This window comes from Lycorma delicatula, chromosome 8, assembly GCF_047948215.1.
Source record: "Lycorma delicatula isolate Av1 chromosome 8, ASM4794821v1, whole genome shotgun sequence".
Taxonomy (NCBI): domain Eukaryota; kingdom Metazoa; phylum Arthropoda; class Insecta; order Hemiptera; family Fulgoridae; genus Lycorma; species Lycorma delicatula.
This window is the reverse complement of record NC_134462.1, coordinates 21,692,643-21,714,649: the sequence shown is the minus strand read 5'-3', so window position 1 is coordinate 21,714,649 and position 22,007 is coordinate 21,692,643. Positions and strand designations below refer to the sequence as shown.

The 22,007-nt window shown below is 28.7% G+C and overlaps 1 protein-coding gene across 1 annotated transcript in view; it reads left to right on the top strand.

Annotated features, from left to right (window-relative positions):
• The window catches only part of Trhn (tryptophan hydroxylase), a 76,045-nt gene extending 56,947 nt beyond the window's left edge, over window positions 1-19,098 (top strand). The window contains exons 8-12 of the mRNA XM_075373209.1: window positions 4,983-5,128; window positions 5,860-5,995; window positions 9,128-9,254; window positions 11,047-11,276; window positions 15,906-19,098. Of these exons, the coding sequence (XP_075229324.1) occupies window positions 4,983-5,128; window positions 5,860-5,995; window positions 9,128-9,254; window positions 11,047-11,276; window positions 15,906-16,149 (883 nt within the window). The 3' untranslated portion in view covers window positions 16,150-19,098. The remainder of the gene's footprint in view (window positions 1-4,982; window positions 5,129-5,859; window positions 5,996-9,127; window positions 9,255-11,046; window positions 11,277-15,905) is intronic.
• Window positions 19,099-22,007: the final 2,909 nt, after the last annotated feature.

Genomic DNA, 22,007 nt, shown 5'->3' with positions numbered 1-22,007 from the left:
CTTGATGGCAAAGCTCATCAACTATTTCAGAGATATCTATATCTAAGAGGTCTCGACAAAAAATTACACTCAGGCTCATATTTAACGTTTTCTGGCTTTCTGCACTAATATTTATACCACCCATATTACGGAGACGTAAGATAGATCAACTCTGTTCATCGTTGAATGTTTCGATCAGAATCGATCCGTCACGTAATTTCCTGATATTCTTCGGGGAGCCACTTGCACCTGTTATAGTTTTGTTTATTAAGAAAGGTGAAACCTTTTGAAGGGAGCCACCACCGAGTGTAAATGTAAGAAATATCAGTGTACGTTGTTGTTGTGTAATTGTGTATGTTGTAATTTATGTAGTGTTCTTGGTGTAGTATATGTGTATAATGTAAAGTGTTCTGCAGCTCATTGTATAGTGGGAAGAAAAGCTGCAGAGGCTAGGCCCGTGGGGACGCCAACCCCCAAAGTCTTAAAGAATAAGACTCCCCTTCGGGGCTTGCGAATGTAATGGCTGTTCATGGAACACATGTGGGTTCTCTGAAGACCATATTCTGCCATTTTTACTGATAACATATCCGTTAAGATGAAACCAAGCTTCATCGCTGAAAAATCCTTGTCTAGAACAGATATGTCATTTCGAATTAAACTTCTAAACCACCGACAATACTGCATTCGTTTATCCTTATCTGGATCTTGAAGCTGATGACTTACGTTAATCCGGTACGGATGCAATTTCAGAACTTTAGTAATCCTATGAACACTTCCGTAAGATAGCCCAATCCGGTTAGAAAATTTTTGAAGAGATTGTTTTGGAGAACGAAGAAGTGTTTCATTTATCCGTCTGCTTTTCGGCAAACTGCCGTCAGTTACAACATTTGGACGGCCGATACGCTTACGGTCTTATACACTACCTGTATCCCAAAAACAATTGAATAAACGACATATAGTGAATTAATTTGACTGGCACATTAGCATCTGGAAAAGCATTTAATAATTTTCTTGACACTGTCAAGAAAATATAATGTATTATATTTTCATACGATTGACACATCTCGTACACTCACAACAATAACGACGTATTGCCCTTGAGTAAGAGACGTTGCTACTCGGACTAAACAGTCTGCTTGGTGCCACGCCCACTGTTGCCCGGAGACGTTATCTAACAGTACTACCATACAGTATTCTGTCACACAAAAAATTACTCTAATTAAAATATCTTTTACAAATTTAACTAACATTCCTACAAAGCAAAAAAAATTCGGTTGCGTGACTTTACGATCACCTGTATATACATCCTCGTAGTCAGTTATTTTTACACGGATTTGAATACTAGATCGTGGATACCGGTGTTCTTTGGTGGTTCAATCAACCACAAAGATACACTTCATTTACACTCATATATATCATCCTCTGAAGTATTATCTGAAAGGTAATTACCGGAGGCTAAACAGGAAAAAGAAAGGTATATATATGTATGTGTTTGTGTATGTATATATATTATGTATACAGCATATGACACTCGGTAACGCAAGGACGATGACGGTTTTATTTTTATAAAGCCTTAAACTAAAGTGCACATTTTTTCTGCCCCGCTAATAATAATAATCGCGTCGCTTAAGTTGCAATACATCATCTATTAGTATGGTTAAATGTTATTTATGAAGAAATATTATTTATTTTTGGCTAATATAATAATCATGTTCCTGAATTTGAAATATCATGATTTTAAATTGCGTGCGTTTTTTTACTTAATGTTGAAAAAATATCATCTTCACATTTTTTATATTGTTTCGAAGAATATTATTAAAAAAAGTGTTTCATCCATAAATAAAGACGTTTTTTTATCAATTTATCAAAAGAAATTAGTTAAAAAATTAAATATCAAAATGTGATTAAATACAGGCTAATATTTAATGTAGCAATGATTAAATCATTACCAAAAAAAAAAATAAATTCTATGAACAGTAACAAGAATTCAAAATCCCTTCGAATTTGTTCACAGTATAATATAATATAATAACAAGGCGTTGTTGAACGGCTCGTCAAAATGTCAACATCAGAATCGGTTTAGAAAGTTTACTACGAACTGAGAAAGGGATGGATATCTTGAAAGGGATAATCAAGTCAATTAGGAGATGTACAGCTCCTCCCTATACTTGAAAAGCAAACCCTTCCTATCACTCACTTCCACCCTATTCCATTACTATTGCTTCCATTCAGTCTAAGAGTAGAAACAAGGGTCGAATAAGTCAAACGTGTTAAAAGATAAACTAAGACAATTTTATTTTAAAAGGAGAAAAGAGTAAAGTAAATTATCGAATAGTAACATGATCATATTTATTTTATTTCTCATTATTTCGTAAAAATTAATAATATATTTTTCAAAAACTTTTTAACATTAATTACTATTTTTAATGCAAGCAGTTTCTCATCAAATTGTAGTTTTATCTTTTTGAATTTAAAAAACAAAGCAATTCCTTAATGAAAAAAGTTCATGTATAATGCATTATTACTTACCAGAAATCGTACATTATTTTACATTACCAATATGGCTTTCTCATGGGTGAATCTTTATATGAAGCTCCTACAGGATAGTTTATTCAGGAATGCAAACTGCATTAAGAGAAAGAAATAGAAAAACTTAATTACATAAGTGCACAGTAGTTTAACAAAACAATGTACACAGCATTAAAACACGTGCTGTGATGGTTTAGTTGACCTATTCTAGATTTAAAATAATATGCCTTATAATTTTTTTTTTATTCCAATTATAAATTTAATAAACTTTTTGTTTTACATGTTCAAATTTCCTGAAAATATTTTTAATAATAACATTGGTAATTATTGATTACATTGGTAATAATTGAATATATAGAAACTTGAATGAAATTTTTTACTTAATCAGAGCTGGAGTTTCAATATACAGTATTCAGGGATACATTTTATTAAACAATAGATAAATGCCTAGGGCCTGTAATTCAGAGGTCCTAACTCCTTGAGTACAGGAAAAAATAATAAATTTAAAAATATTAAAAAAATTCTTTTTTTTTCTTTTACCTTTAATAATATAGAATAATATATCATTATTTTTAAATAATACAAATAGATGTCATCCTAATAATTGACAAAGTAATAAAATTGGATTAATGCCATTGGTGGATCCAACGTGGGCCACGGCAACCCCCTTTGAGATTTACATGGTGTAATTTTTAAAAAGATAAAAAATAACTAACAAAACAAAAAATCCAAAAACAATAAAAATCTTTTTTTGTTTTTAAAATCAAATAAAAATACGAGAAGTGGTCTTTTTCTTTTTTTCTGATGTCGAAGTAAATAAAAATGAATACAAATGTATGTTTATTTTAAAAGGCACTAAAATAAACTTATTTATTTATTTACAATACATTTTATAATTTATATTTACAGCACGTCCAAGTTAACATTGCATGAGGAAAAAATGTGACTAAAGATTCTAAATCAACCACTTGAATCAATAGTCATAAGGTAACAAGTACAGATGGGCTGCAAGCATCTTTTACAACTGTTCATGTATTGTATATTAAGCACTGTTATTTTCTTTTATTATTATCAATAATTAAAAAATATATATTTTAATTATTACTATTTGTACTCAGTACAGATATTAATATTTAATTTTGCACTGTTTATCTATTGAATTTTCAGTTATCATTACATTTATTCTATTTTTTTTTTTTTTTTTTATATCACTGTCTTAGTATAATTTTTTTCAGTTAAGATGTAAACAGGACAAGTCCACAAATATGATAAAACTGTACATTCATACTGAAAGTAGAAATATTATTAACAACATTATTGTATATTTAAATGAAGAAAATGCAGGTAGATTATTTTATCTACTTCAATTGCAAGCTGTTAATTCACATTTTTCCTGAATGTGAAGTTAAGTTGGTCGTGCTGTAGATTGGTGTTGATCGTAATGTTAAACTGATCAAGATCAGGTGCAATGTTAATTTGATCATATAGTATAACTAGGTTACATAATTATACCAATTCCTTTTAAATTTTATTCCCTTTCTCTCATACACCTGCTGTAAATAATGAATTACTTTCATTACATTTCCTAATTACTTATTTAACTTAGCTAATCTGAATGTAAAAATTTTTTTAAATTAATTAAATCTTTTTTCACTTTTAGTTGTTTTTTAAGATTGTTCTTTAGAGATTATTTTATTTTAAACTTTGGCTGGCTAAGCAAATCAGCTGATATATAAAGCATACAAAAAACATTAGAGGTCATGAACAGTCTTTTATGAAGTAAACTATCAATAAACATAACAATCAATGAAACAAATATTATCTGATTATCACATTCACGTCATTGAACTATATTAATCATTCAATAGTTTTCCATCACTGATCAGTAATGACTTTACTTATTAATGAATTATTGTTAACCAGTTCAATTAAAATGCAATTACAATAAATCATAAAATAAAATAATATATATAGTACTCATTATTTTTTAATAATTTTATCAAACATGGCCCATTGGTATGATTATACAATAAATAATTAAAATATAAAACCCACTTACCAACAATCTTTTAATGTGTCCTAGCGCTTTCAGAAACGAATTCCATCTTCAGAAACGTAGCATTTTTTTTATATTAACTAAAACTTTGTCGTCATGAGTAGAAATGTTATGTAAATTGAGTCATGTGTTAAAATTGTGTTGACTTAACGTCCTGTCATAATGAATGTCTCTACCGTTGTGTAATGTTATCTACATAATAGTGGAGACATTCATTATGACAGGACGTTAAGTTGACACAATTTTAACACATGACAACAAAGTTTTAGTTAATATAAAAAAAAAATCTAAGTTCCTGAAGACGGAATTCATTTCTGAAAGCTAGGATGCATTAAAAAATTGTTGGCAAGTTGGTTATTTTATATATATATAAAAATACACACATTTATTACATTACAAGTTGCTGTTTTTGATTTAGGGGAACAGTTTTTCGTGAACTTCATAAGCTTTATAAAATACATGCTTGTCGAGAATACTTAGAAAATTGGCCTGAGCTTGTCAAATATTGTGGTTACCGAGAAGACAACATACCCCAGCTTCAGGATCTTAATAACTTTCTAAAAAGTAAGTAATTTTATTTTTTTTAAGTAATCTTTTTTAAATTTAATATTTTATTATTTTTTCTGTAATGAAAAAGTAACAGTAATTAATGACTTAATGTAAACATCAAATAATTTGTTTTTTTTTTTTTTAATTTACATCCTTAACAATAATTTAAAACTATTAAATAATATTCCATACTTTGTAATCTTACTGTACTATAACTGATAATCTCTTAGTATAAATAAAATAATTACATTTTTAAAAAATCAATTTGTTTTAAATCAACTATGTGATAAAAGGTAAATATTTTTGATCAGATTATATATTCTAAAACAGTACTACAGCTGCAACATAATAGGGTCTTAACCACAGCATTTAAATTTTAACTTGTGACAAATACTACAGAGAATATTTTTTCAGAATTATTTCCATTGGGTCAACTATATTAAAAAAATTAATCACTTAATAAATAAACACACAATAAATAAATACATGCTAATAAATACCCACAGAATTAATGATGAAATTAAATTCAATATTTCATATGTATAAATCTTTGAGTCAATTTTGTAAAATACAAAGTTATATGACATTACCTCATTAAACAAGATCAATTTCATCAGTACTCACTGTATAATAATGTTATTCAACAGCTAAATAAACTTTAAATAAAATTATTCCCAAGAAAAATAAAACCAGTTTAATAAATGTAAACGTTTTCCTATGTTTAAATAATATTTTTAACTTTACAGGAAAGACAGGATTTCAGTTACGACCAGTAGCCGGCTATCTTTCACCAAGAGACTTTTTGTCTGGCCTTGCATTTCGTGTGTTCCATTGTACTCAGTATATTCGTCACAGCTCTGATCCATATTACACACCAGAACCGTAAGTGTACAGAACTATAATTGTGTAATTATTAGAAATATAAAACAGTAATATTGAAATTTAAAATAAATGGCTGATGTAATGTACTTATTTTAAATTTAATGCTGTAATAGACTGTTAGTTTTTAATAGTACTGTTGCATCTATATTTTTTTTGTAAGCTTACTGTGTTAAGAGTATTCATGAAACTGCACCAATATCAGGGACTGGTTGTAAAGAGCTTCATGAAAATATAGTTCATTAAAATCCACAACCATAACAGCCCAGATCACAATGACTATACCATATAAAATATCACAATTCCTTTTGCAGTAATGACCTCAGACAAGTTTAAACACATATCTAAAGAGGAAGATGAGATAAATTAAATGACTGGGAAAAAAGTCAGACTTTGATGCTGAAATTCAGCCTGCAATGATCAATTGATTTAAAAAATTTGAAAGAATTTCTTAACCACAATAAACAAACAAGTACCAGGATAAAAAAAACAACCAGTTAGCAAGAACAGCGATCTGCCCAGAGAAGTAAATCTACTGTAATCTCACCATTCTTGTGTTAGACACCTGCATCAGTGGCGAAATGCAATTAGGTTTGACCAAACTACCAGACACAGTATGATCTTATTTTGCATTTTGTTTAATAGAAATAAACACTTTTTACTGTATAGATAATATATCTGACGACCAGATGAAGACTCCACAGGAATGGAAGATCCAGATACAAATTAATAACATTACACAAGAAAAAAATAGGAGATATCTGTTCCAAGTAGCTATACAGGTACTAGAATTGATTCTAATCAGCTTATATCAACTATTTAAACACTCAGTTAAAAGAACAGATGAGATTTCAAGAAGGGAGTATAAATTCTGTTGAAATATTACTCTGAAATAGCTAAACGAAAAGAGAAGTTAAATTGTGAAATCCATAATATATTCTTGAATTAAAAGAAGACGTTTGGGTAACTAGAAGAACAATGTGGGCTTAATATGCCTGCTACGGTATAAGAGGGAGTATGTAAACAATTGAATAAGAATTTAAATGACACCTGTGATGTAATGGCACTAGACTCTTGTTTCCTGTAAAATAATAGTCAAATTTTACAAGCAGTAAATATAAAATTGGAAAATTTATACTATTTAATTTATAGTTTGATAATAACATAATGTTATGGGAGAAAAATAGTGACTTCAAATATTATTGGATACATAACTGGAAAAACTTATCTTTTTTTATATGCTTATAACAATGTAACAATATTCCATTCAACATATAATACAATTTGTAACGAGCAGAAAATAACCTGGAAGTAAAAGGTAAAAAGCATTCCTAAGCAATTAATCTGAATAGTATAAAACGATGTTATATAATCAAGATAATGAACACGCTGGATTTCAAATCTATTGAAAGTTTGGTTATATACACTGTAGGAGAGTATATCACCTATATGTTGTATGTATGTTAGGGATCATAACACATTGATACATAGATTTTCTCCTAAAACTGAGATGAGAACAGTTGTATAGAGTAAATCGCGAAGCGAAAAATCCCGTTTGAAAAAAGATTTTATCGGATCGCGTTAATTAGTTATTAACGATTAAAGTTAAAAATTTTTTGACTGTCAACCATATGATTTTTTGATATGTGTGTATTGGAAATTTTATACAGAATATGAATTTCTGAAAATTATATCAAAAAAAAGAAAACAAGAAGAATATTGATGTCTGAAAAATAAATAAATCAAGAAAAGGTGAAATCGGGAAATACCTTCAGACAAGTGTTAACAATAAGCTATAAGGGTAATAAACAGCGGTTTTCCGTAGCATTGTTGGGTCGCCATAATCCCTACAATAAAAGGTAACAATAATCATCAAAATGCAATAACACCAAGGTCATTCGTAAAGTTCTTGGCCTGATGCCCAAATTCTTGGTGCAAGTATGACCAAATAACTATATTTGTCAAGTATTAAATGTGTGGTAGGAAGTCTCAAACATGTGTTTTTTCTTGCTCGTTTCTGACAATTGAATAAAGCAAAAAGTTTTCTGGAAAAAATTGAAATTCAGCTGTTATAAAATACTTTATTTTTAAAGGTTTAATCCAGACAGGTATATAAAAAAATTAAATACTACTTTAAAGGAATCTTTCCCTTCATTTCTAATTGTAAAAAGCAGGCACTAAATTTAAATGTGCTCATACATCTGTCCAAGATGAATGCTCAATCACCCAAAAACCTCTACGACCAATGAAATCATCACAAAAATCCTCAGTGTCATATTAAATGATCACCAACTGAAGGTACATGAGCTTGCTGACATTACTACCATCTTGACAGATTGTGTTCATTACAATTTACACAATGTTTTGTGAATGAAAGAATCTTCCACTCAATGGGTGCCAGATTTGTCAACAGTTACCCACCAACCGCAAACATATATGATCTGATACTTCTCAAGAGCATTTAGACTTATTTAAACACAATTCTGCTGAATTCCTTCAATATTTTATAACAGTAGATGAAATATGTTTTCAGTTACATATCTATCAGAGACCAAATAATGGGTGGGAGAGCAGGTGAGTGTGTTAAACAAAGTAAAAATGGTTCCATCTGTTGAAAAAGTCATGGGTATTGTTGTTTCGGATTCTCATAATGTGGTGCTCATAGACTACTACCTGGAAAAATGCAGCACCATCACTGGGAAGTATTACACTTCACTACTGTATGATTGAAGGCTAAACATTCACATGTGACCAAAAAGAAATTGCTCTTACAGTATGATAATTTGCCTGCACACATGTCTTGGGTTGTTATTCCAAAACTGCGCTTCTAAATACTTCCAAATGTGGCTCCAAGTGATTACTTCTTCTTCCCAAACTTGAAGAAATGATTCTTTGGACAAAGACACTTCAGATTATGAGATTAAAGCACACAATCGCTTATTTAGCGATTTAGAATTGGATTAACTACATTATACTGAGGATATTAAAAAAATTGGGAAGTTGTAAGTTTAAACGTATTAAACTGCAAAGAAAATCTGTATTAAAAAATAAAAATTTCTGATAATCTTATGTTTTCTTAATTAGAATTGACTATTGAAAAAAATTGTTCATTATTTTTTTTTTTCAATATCTCAGAGACTGCTGTCATGAATTACTAGGACACATGCCATTACTAGCAAATCCAGGTTTTGCACAATTTTCTCAAGAACTTGGGCTCACTTCTCTTGGAGCAACAGATGAGGATATTGAAAAACTAGCAACAGTATGTACAAATTTAACATTAATTTTTCAAAAATATTTACTGTAATCTTTTATAACAGTCATAAACCACTTCATGCTAATGATTAGTTGATATTATTAATTGTAACTGCTTTCACAGAGTATATGTTGTGTATCATATTGAATTAGTATCTTTGTTATTAAAAATAATAAATTTTTATTTATCCCACTGTAACTTATTTAAATACCTCACTGGCTCAGTCAATGCCAAAGGTTTTACATATATATAAGGGGCATGCCACAGCCATAAATGTTGTAGGAAACCTGACATGAAACACGTTATTTCTGAAATGGAACAATCATTCTCAGGAAAAAACTCACGCTTACTAAGTAAAGTGAGGAGTGAAGTGGTATCTGTTGCCTTCACCAAGCAATATATACTTTGGTATATCAGCATTCAAATCAAAATGTAAGTGATATTTTATCTTACAAGTGACATCTTCATTATAAATACCATATAATGAACACCATTATTCCCAAAGAAAGAAATCCTGACTAGTACCCCCTATACTTCAGCGCTTTACATTTGTGCTGAATAACAGTTAAAAATTGTAAATCAACAAATTACTATACTCTTTCTGAGAACAAAGCATTATGCATCCTAGTTCTACTTAGTTCTAGTGCATACTAGATCGTGGATACCGGTGTTCTTTGGTGGTTGGGTTTTAATTAACCACACATCTCAGGAATGGTCGAACTGAGAATGTACAAGACTATACTTCATTTAAACTCATATATATCATCCTCTGAAGTATTATCTAAACGGTAGTTACCAGAGGCTAAACAGGAAAAAGAAAGAAAGAAAGTTCTACTTAGTAAGGGAATGTTTTACGAATGAAGGATAAATAAACCAAATAATTTAAACCTTATGTAATTATGTATTAAATTAAATCAGCTAAATAATATTGGCATTAAAGTTCATACATGAAATCAGAGCTGCAGTTTATTATATAATTATCATTTATTTTTGTATGGACTCAATCAAATAAATACAGTCAAAACAACTGACAAATGATGGATTCATAAAAATATAAATAATAGATTCACTAGTGCTTGAACACATTTAGAGAATAGCATGATTTAAGAAAGGCTAAACTTGTTCTTGAATTTTGAGTGATGGAATCATCATATGATGAAAACATTTTTTCATTATACAAGAAAACAGTTTTAATTAATATTTTAAATTGTTATTTATTCCACTTGTCCAGTTATGTGTAAATAAAAAAATAAAATACATAAAAACGTTATGAAAATGATTTAATTCTAGTATTTTTACAGATACAGAGAATGAAATCTTCAATTTTCTACCAGATTGGTTTGGGCTATTATTCAGGTTAGCTGGTACAAGAAAATAGCTTCTAATTAAATATACAGATGAAATTAGCCATTAATTTCATTAAAAAAATTGTTTATATGAAAAGTACGATAACAGCAAAATTATTTTGTCAGAATTCCACTATCCTTGAAGCAATGATGAATGAGATTTTCCTTATAAGCCAAATATCAGCAGATATTTAATTTGCCATGTGTTTTAATCTATTTCAGAAATTCCAGTTCGTTTTACTAATGTTAAAACACTTCCAGATATACAAATTTTCCCAATTGTACAAAAGTCAATTGGATTATATTTTATAATTGACAAATTTTCCAAGAGAATGAAATGTTTAGATTTTTCTACTAATGTTGCAAAATAGTTAATATTTTGCATTGTATCATAACAAGGTTCTCATAAATGGCATAGTTTATACCATTTGTTTACTTTGCCATTGTTTCAGTTATATTTCTTTACTGTGGAATTTGGATTATGTAAACAAGATGGCCAGCTAAGAGTTTATGGAGCAGGACTTTTATCATCGATTGCAGAACTGTGCCATGCAGTTACAGCAACAGAAAAGACAAAAAGATTCGATCCAGAAATAACTTGCCATGAAGAATGCATAATAACATCATTTCAAAATGCATATTATTATACTGATTCTTTTCAAGAAGCTACAGAGAAAATGAGGTTTGTATGAATATTGAAAATAATGGGTAAGAAGAAACTTTAATTTTATACAAACTGTGTGAATATTACTAAGAAATTTAAGTTTATAAACCAGTACAATACAAAAATCTATCTTAAACATTATTGTAATCAAATCAATTGTAAAATATGATTATGTTCAAAAACTGTTTTCAAAATTTTTACTGAAAATTTAAAAAAATTAAATGGTCATTTCAACTGTTAAATAATTATTATCAGAAGATACTGAGGAAGTAGAATGTATAAGAAATAAATTAACTAAAATCAAATGAATGTTGAAATAATAAAAAATAAATGTTAATTCATAAACAGACAATATTTTATGGGCTTATTAGCAAATAAATGATAGCGTTTTGTAACTACTGTTTATCACTAAAAATTTTGCATTATTTCATATTTTCATTTATTTTCCTCTACATACATTTTGCTCTGTACCCACAGATGATGATTTGTTTAAAAATTGAAATGGCTATATAGTTTAAAATTTTAAGTAAAATTTTTGTCAACAGTTTTTGAACAAAATAAATAAATTTTCTATTCTGATTGTCATATAGTAACAAATTACATAGATCATGTCAGGAATGAATAGATAGTCTATTCCATGAATATGAAAATGTACTGCCTCAGTACTTGCCTGGACGGATAAGGGAATCGTGATCTATCAATCACATTGATCTGAGCAGCATAATCATAATTAATTATAGAATAAAATTAATTATTGGAGTACAATTTATTAATTATAAAAATTAACTATATTTTAATACATGTAACTAAAATTCTTATCATTTATTTAAAATATTAACAACAGAATAATATTATAAGGTAGATATATGAAGATACAACATATAAAAAATAATTCAGGAGCCATTACTGAAAATTATTTATTTAAGCATATATTTATGTACTGCTTGAATGAAATGCTAAAAATTTTAAGGTCTTTTTTGTAATTAAAAATCATCAAGATAATATTGTAAAGAAACTCTTTTAGTAGTAATTTAAATAAATTACTGAATATATTTTTTTAAATGATTCAGTAATTAATTAAAAATTGCAACAGAAGTATAATAAGTCCCTTTCTCATATACTAAGGCACTGTCTTGAAATACTAAAAAACAGTTCTGCTGTCTGGTGTGATAAAATTTAAAGTTATTTTTTAAGAATAACTATTCTTTTAAGGAACGATTGCACATTCATAAATACAAACAAAACATTAAGTAACATTATATTTAATTTTTTAAACATTGGTCAGCATAATTAATACTTACGGACACCAAACAATGATCCATTGTTATGCACTGGATAAGAAACAGAATTCCAGAGTCGAACTACAGACTAAAAACAAGGCCCGAGTCATTTCCACCAAATATCAAGGATGTACAGGCTCTTTATGTTCTTGCAATCATAGATGGTGAACCCAGCAGGGTAAAACCTGCACCTATAGACTCAATAATAGCATAAGGAAAAGGGGATGGATGATAAAAATAGATGATCTACAGGATGGATGATAAAAACAGATGATCTACTATCAGGATAGTTTACAATCTTTTCCAGAACCCTTTTTACTTAGGTAACTGCTATCCAGAAGGTTTTAGTACATTCTTACAAATTCCAAACCAAATAAAACCCAATGTTTATCTTTAATTAATTATGTTTAAGTAGCTTAATAAAAAAAAAAGTCTTATTGAAGAGCTTTCTTGTGTATTTTTTTTCATACAGCTTGGATTTCAGCAGATAAATTGCTTTGCAATTTTCCTGCAACAATTTCAGTCCTACAGGATTTTGATACACAACTTTTGTTTAAAATGATAAACTGTAATGCAACATACTCATTAATCCAGACCCCTATATATTTTATTTTTACTAAAAATTACTGAATAAATACTGTTTAAGTTAAATTTGTCATGCCTTATAAAAAGTGTTATAACTTTTATCTTAATTCTAGTTGGATTTTAATTATTTTAAAAATTGATGAAGTTTTTTACACTATTATTACCAACCGACCGGGCTGGTCTAGTGGTAATATTTGTCATCGTAAATCAGCTAATTTTAAAATCAAGAATTCTCAGGTTCGAAAGTAGTTGCTTTTATTCAGATTTGAATATGGTGTTCTTTGGAGGGTTTTTTTAACCTCCAGGACCACTGTTCAGTATTGCCTCAGAGGATGAGATGAATGATCATTTTTGTACCGAGTGAAAATGCCATGCCTGACCAGGATTCGCACCTGGGACCTCTGAAAGGCCAAGATGCTACCAGTTGCGTGGCGCAACTGCCTCCGTGGCGGAGGCTGACATTCTTTAGAGGACGGTTTCAATTAACCACATATCTCAGATATGGTAGCCTGGATCTGTCCAAGAATACGCCACACTCACATGTCACAAACAAGAGACGTGGCTGCCTAAGGACTCCAAATCTAAAAACTGAATGAGATATCTGGAGACTTCTGAAATATTCATAAGAAACTAACTAACTACTACTGAATAATTTATAACTTAAAGGAATCTGAGATTTAGCAATAAATGATCTTAAAAATAGTTTACGCTAAGACATTTCATTAAAAAGATAAGAGTTCTTTTAAAATATTGTAATGTAATAAACTCAAATAATCATAACACCTTGTACTTTACAGAACTCACTGATATATGATGTGAAATACAATTAACTGTTACTGTTGTTGGTGTTTCTCATAACATAAGTAAAAATATATTCCACATTTACAGAACTTGGTCAGTAAGCGTTAGATAATTAATTCAACTAAACAAATAAAAATATTTGATGAAAGAAGTACACACCAACGTTTTACATGACTATCCTAGATTTGAAATTACATTACTGGAAAGGAGTAAAACATTTTAATTAATGAAAAAATAATTGAATATAAATGTCATGTACATATAGATTATATATGTAAACTTATTTTCTATAACTACTAATTTGGAGAAAACTGACTAATGTCATAACTATTTTTGACATGAATACACTATTGTTTTAATTTATTCTAATAATTTTGGCCCCTATCTTATATTTAGCTGGCATTATGGTCATTAAACATCATTCCATGTAAATGACAAAAAAAAAATGGTTGGAAAAACTGTGCATTGATATCTCTATTTTTGATACTAGCCTTTAAAAAGCCTGCTAACTGAGGGTGGTTATTTATTTATTTTAGGTATCTAAATTTTGACTAATCATAGATCACAAGAAACTCACTTAACATTTGTGAAATTGAAACAAACTGTTTAACTGTTACAGATAATGTTAATTAAAAAATTTGTATTAATTTATGTTAGGAGCACAAGAGCTCAAGATGTAATTCTCCAACCTTTAAGCAGTAGTATATTCTACCTTGAAATGCTCTCATTGCATTTGGTAGCATATCAGTAAGGGTAAGAATAAGAAATTGACACACATCAGTTATCCTGTTCTTCAGGTTTTCAATATGTGCTATAATTGTCTTGTATATATACAGTGAGCTTTAAATGGCTCCACAAGAAAGCATCCAGTGCTCTGGAAAATGCTAGATATTCCAGTGGACCTCTCCAACCTATTTCTCCCATTTCTCTGGAAATTCAGCATTTAAGAATTAATCCTCTATAGTTACTGGAAAATGATTTCACCTGACAGTTAATTTTTCAGGATGATAAGTCATAATGTTTCTAATGAGTGGCACAATTTTCTCCTTTAACGTGTTGAAATAAAGTTTCTGTAAGATTGCCATCAGTGAATAACAGCATAGCTCTGATGCAATAAACTGTAGCAAGCGTTGAAGTTCCTCAAATCTGTGATAGGGTAAGTGATAGTTTTATTCAGAGCCAATGGTAATCTTTAATGAATGCTTCAAAATGACTTCAAGATCACAATCCAGAAGGGAAAGAATGCATTACAACAGTTGGTACCAAATGCTTTTAATATATTGAACTGTGACAAAGATGAACTAAAGGAGTAAACAATTTTGTACAAGCTAAATTTAACATTAAGTTACTGATTAATATGAATGCCGCTGAACATTCACTGGTATACTGGTACTCAATGGCAGTGAATGATACTGACATTTATTGGCTTTTTTATTGGTTCAAAAAATTTTTAAAGAAAATCATTTTGAGTATTATTTTTTTAGGTTGCACAGTTATCAAAAGAAGCAACTTCAGTCAGAAAGCTTTTTAATGGGTAATATCTTGAAAGCAGATAGAGATATAGATACACTGTTTTTACTGTCAATTTTTTCGCCAAATTTTATACAGTATATCATATGACCGTCTAGTTAAATATAATCCAGTATGGTGGAATCATAATGGTACCCAAAATTCAAATTTATGTACAAAATACAAATAACATTAGTCAGGATTCTATAAATTAACATGAGTAGAAAAATTACAGGGTAACTTTATACATATCTTGTTTAATAGTTAGATATACATTAAATCTTTATAAACTGATCCTATATCTCTGTCTATGTTATCAATTAATTGAAAGGTGGAGTTAGTCTTTCTATATATTTTGGGAAATTTTCAAGTTTGGTTTTGAATTTTAAAGCTTATATAATTTTTATGAAACTTTCCAATTATGTTTGCCATTATAAAATTTAAAATGAGTATTATTATATTTTTTTTTTAGGGCATTTGCTGCAACAATTAAAAGACCATTTGGTGTACGATACAATCCATATACACAGAGTGTAGAAGTATTAAGCAATGCACAAAAAATTGCAGCAATTGTTTCAGAATTGCGAGGTGATCTATGCATTGTAAGTAATGCTTTAAAGAAAATCCATGAACAAGATGAAACAGTTGATGTAGAAGGTATAGCAAACATGTTACATACTGGATTACAAATTGAAACTGAAAAGGAGAAAGAGTAAGATCCACCCTAAACTAAAATGTAACAATTAAGTTTAAACATATATATATATAAAATTATATGAATTATTTTTTCACATATACAGTAAGCTAACTTAGCTTATCAGTAAAGAATTACTAGAAAAAATTAACTGGGCTAGCAAGATATGACCACATAAAACAAAGAAAAATTTAACAAAATTGGCAAAAATAGTCATAGAAAATTAAAAATAAATATTAAAAACAATATTTAGATGAGAAGTTTTCTAAAGCAATACAACTTAATAATTACATAAACACTAGAAAATGCTACCTCTGCATATTTTAGAAACCCATTTTTTTTTTCATTAACCTACCAATAAAGTACTTGGTCTTGTACAATACTTATTAGGTTTGTAAGCACTAAATTGTTACTGCTGTTAAGTGAAACTCTAATCCATAAAACATGTTTAGCATGGGTATTCAAATCCAAATTAAGACACTTGGAATTGAATCTGTGCAGCATCATTACGAAATGGCTATCATAACAGCTGATTAGTGATTCACTGCTTACCCGCTAATTAAGTGAATTTACAAAAATACCTAATATTATTTTTTTTTGTACAATTACAAATGGGTCTTACTTGCATGAGAAATTTTACGTTTCTGAGTAAATGTACAGCTAGAAGACTGAATACCCCTGCTATCATAAAGGTTAAATTTTATTTATTTTTTAAAAATCTAATATAGATTTAAATTTAAGAATGAAAAGAATTACATGGTGTATATTTTAATGTTTGGGTACTTGTGCATTAACCAGCACATATATCATTTTACATAATTCTCTTATTATGTATTTATTTATCTAATGCTAGTCTTAAAAGTAATTTAATTAAAAAAAAACATTAAAAATTTATTGTTTAATAACATTAACATTTAATTTTAATGTTCGGTTAATTAAGAAGGGTTTATTTTTTACATATTCTAAGTTTGGTTAGATTATGTTGATTTTGTTTAGTGATGTACGTATGTGATGTTTGTTTGTATATCAACATAACCTAAAATAATGTGTGTGCCGATTAATGCCATTAAGTACCAATGTACTTGGACATTAATCAGCACACATAAGGTACTTGGGCATTAATGTGTGCATTGTTACAATCACACATTTTGTTTTCTCAATTGTAATAAAATTTTATATTTTTATAACTTTAAAAAAAATGTAATGTTTCTTTGAAAAAAAAAATTTCTCGTTAATATGTATATGCTTATATACATATATATTTTTTTCAATTATTTTTTACTGACACAACTGACAATATCCATTTAAAAATGTCAGTGAATAAATAAATATATTGTTATTTTTAGGCGTTTTATAGAAAAAATGTAGTATGTCATATTGCATGGTGCTACAAACATAAGTGACAAATGAAGAGGTATTGCGGCAAATAGATGAAGAAAGAAGCATTTGGAAGAATATAGTTAAAAGAAGAGACAGACTTATAGGCCACATACTAAGGCATCCTGGAATAGTCGCTTTAATATTGGAAGGACAGGTAGAAGGGAAAAATAGTGTAGGCAGGCCACGTTTGGAGTATGTAAAACAAATTGTTGGGGATGTAGGATGTAGAGGGTATACTGAAATGAAACGACTAGCACTAGATAGGGAATCTTGGAGAGCTGCATCAAACCAGTCAAATGACTGAAGACAAAAAAAAAAAAAAAAAAAAAAACAAACATCTGAAGTTTGAATTATCACATGGTTTAATACCGGAAAAAAATTATTTAGAAGGAAAACAATCCTTTCAAAATGTTTTAAGTACTATATAATTTACACTGTAACTAAAACTGACTTTCTAAAGTCTAAATTACCTTTTACTTGTTTTTAATGGTCAGTCTTGAAATGTATAACTATTTTAATAAAAAAAATAATAATTTAAGATTAATAACCACATAAGTTATTACTACTTACCATATAAGTTATTAGTAAGGAAAGATAAGATAAATATTTTTAAGTTTAAAATATTATGGAGTATCTGGCAAAAAAAATTTTTAAATGCCTACTAAATGTTATACAGACGTAATAAAAATGTAAACATAACTAATTGTAGATTATTAATACATATGACCTGATCATATATTATTACCTTATTACCGACCATAAATAAAATATACATAGTAGTAAATAATGCTTTTGCAGTGTGCTTAGTCATAAGATTATAAAAGTATTATAGTTGAAATTATATTATTACATTATCTGCAATATTTGTTAAATTTATTACTAGAAAACAAAAAAATAAATGTATATAATATACAATTCAATAGCTAGAAAAAAAATTATCTAAATAATGTATATAATGTCTAAAAAAAAGAAGAAAAATGTAAAATAAATGCTTTTTCATAAGATAATGAACTATGAAATACAGGCCTGAGTAATAAATATACAAAATAACACCATAAACAGAAATTGGGTCAACTGAAATAAAAACAATAAAGGATTCAGATTCCTGTGTACATGTGTGTGTATATATATATATATATATATATATATATGTATGAATGTAAAGGAAAAAGTTTATTAAAATTCTCAAGAACTCAGAATGTTGAAAACTGAAGAATGATTTGAATCAAGAAAATACATATTGCTCTGAAAGAAGAAGTAGTATAAAAACAAAAAATATAAGAGTTGTATTAAAACAATGTTTCATCAGTATGAAAAATTATATATATATTTATTATTAATATATTAAAACATATTCTTATTTGCATTAGCATACTTTACAGGCACTATAAGGATATGAGTAGTTAAACTTTATATTCATAATTATGCTTTGCTAACAGATTAATTTTGTTAGAATAACATTGAATTATGAATTATACAATTCAGTAACACTTAGCTCATAAAAATTATGAATAAGATTGTATCAGATTTATTGTAATTAATATAAATAAATGTGCTTAAGCTAGAATTATAATAAATTTATTCTATTCAGCAAAATATTTTATTTATTTCACTAAACCCAATAACTTGAAACTAATCATAAGACAAATAAATTAAAAAAACTAAAATATAATGGAAGTAAAGGTCGACTGAACTGCTAATAGCGCAGGTCTGAGCATAGCATTTGTTACTAAAGTTCTCCTTCCTCCACATAATATTAAATATAGGCTGTAAAAACATAATAGTCCTGGAGCCAGTGCACTTTTTCTGGACTAATTTACATAAGGTTGGAAGTGAGTAACATTTTTAGTTTACTAAATGGCAGAAAGAAAAGGTCAGTAGAAAAATGTTGTGCAGATGTTTTTATTGAAAATAAGCTGATAAACTTGTAACATTTTATGTGATTTTTTATTTCTTTATAAATTACTGACCCACAACTAACTCAAGAACCAATTTGCATCTTGGTTGGTTCAGGGTCATAAGCAGTTATCCTATTTCTTTGAATTTCGAATTTGGTTAAAGAAAACAAGCAATTTTTTTTAACAAATATTTGATCTAAAATAAATACTTATACAGATCTTACTTATGTTAGGTCAATTGTTTGTTAAATGATTTATTAGTTTGTTGTAAGTTTATCATCTTACTATCAATAAAAGCAATGACAGAACATTTCCCTAAGGATCTTTTTTGTCTACCATATACAATTTAACAAACTTCCAACATGATGTAAATTAGTCATGAAAATATGCATTACCTCCAGTACTGTAAGGGTAAAGAGTTACAGAAGACATGCTAATTAAAGCACATATGATATTGTGTAATTACATGAGAGGCAGCTGAAATATAATGGGAAAATAAAATTTTGCACAAAGTGGCAGATGCCGCCATCATTTAGTTTTGTTCCTCTATATGACTCGTTGGCCCACAACCTCTCGTTTTCTGTCGGTTGACATTTTTATGGAGTTATGTATATCTGCTATGTAAACTCATCTACAACAATGTGCAGCGATCAAATTTTTAATAGCGGAAAAAGTGAACACTAGTGACATTTATCTTGTCTAAAAGTCATTTGTATGGAGATGAAACTGTTGAGTGAATTACTGTGAGTAGGTGAGCAATAAAAATTTTGTGCATCACAAGTTAGTAAAGCGAATATTGAGGATGAACCTTGTAGTGGTCAATCAGATTCTGAGGCTGATGAGAAGCACCAAAAGCTACCTGAAACCTGGGTTGAGTGTAAATTCCATGTGATACATAAAGATATTAAAACACATTAAGAAATGTGTATGTCATGTCTGACACAATAACACTCAGCCATACACACACATGCAACTGCTGAGGCTCTTGTGAAGTTGAAATTTGAACTTACACTTATCAGTTTTTGTGCCCTGTGATTTTCACTTCTATCTGCAATTAAAGAAGGATATCAAGAATATTCATTTCACCATGGATAATGAACTGAAAAACTCTATGAAGTAGCATGGATCAGGAAAGACCACCAGCATTCTTCATTTATGGAATGAGAAAAGTGGTTCTCTGTTGCAAGAAATGTGTGCCTGTAAAAGGTGACTACATGGAAAAATAAATATAACTTTTTGTAGAAAATAAAATGCATTTTTATGCTGTATTTGTTTCATTTGCGAGTTATTAGTGACTGGCACTAAATTTCAGCCACCTCTGTATTACTACAGTTTTATAATTAAACAGCATTATCATATATGCAAATCAAACAAATAAAATATAATAAATAATCAGCATTTTGTAAAACACAATTTAGCATCCACACAAATGCTTACTTCATTTTACAATGTGTTGTTACAATAATAATATTAATTTTGGAGACTAATGAAAATATTTAAAATTTTGAAACTTAATATTGAAATTACTAAATAAAAAGTAATACTGCAACTCTTTAAAATTTGATTTAGATGTCAATCCCAATTAAAAACAACTACTACACAAGTAGTTGTTTTCACAAGTAGTTTTTCATCCGGAATTCCTTGCTGAATTAAAAAAGTCAAGATTTAAGAAACTGAAAAGTAATATTTTTAACTGTGTAGTATAACTTCTTAAGGTCAGTTTTATAATTTTTCAAGTTTACTTAAACTAAATGTTAATAATCCAACAAAAACAGCACTTGAATTGGATCTGTGAATTTTGGATTTGGTTAAAGAAAACAGGTAATTTTTTGCTTGTTATCATTGTCAGCACAAAAAGTATGCGTAACATCAACCTCCCCTTTTTTTTATTTTGAAGCATATAACATTACATTTTGTTTGAAAAACAATATCATTCATCTGGCCTCCATGACTTTGCTCGACTTAGCCAAGTTTATCAGCAGAACTTTACAAGACTTTTTTGCACTTTCAGCTTGAACTCCACTAACAAATTGAATATATTTGCTTTCAAGTCATCAATTGTTTGTGGTTTGTTGTTATGGACTTGTCTTAACCTACCCTCAGAGAAAAAATTCTAAGGGAATCAAATCACATGGATCTTGATGGACAATTGGCATTACTATTTCATGAAATTATCGAATCACCAAACTTTTGATGGATTAACTGAATTGTTTCAACACTTGTTTGGCATTTCATTCAAATCAAAATTTTTAAAATTTACAAACAAAAAATCACGAATCATAGCTTGATAGTGATCACAAGGAAAAAAAAATGGCTCGATACCGCCAACCCATAATCCACACCAAACACTTTTTTTTTTAATATAATGGTAGCTCTTGAATCATTCGTGTGGTGGATTCATTCCAAATACAGCAATTTTGCTTGTTTACAAAGTAATCAAGCCAAAAGTAAGCCTTATCAGAAAAGATGATTTTTTGATGAAAATATGGATCCACTTCGAGCTCCTCTGTAGAGTCCAATTAGCAAACCCTCAATGCAAAGAATGATCGCATGGTTTTAATTTTTGAGTTAGTTGAATCTTTTATGGGTTAAGATCAAAATA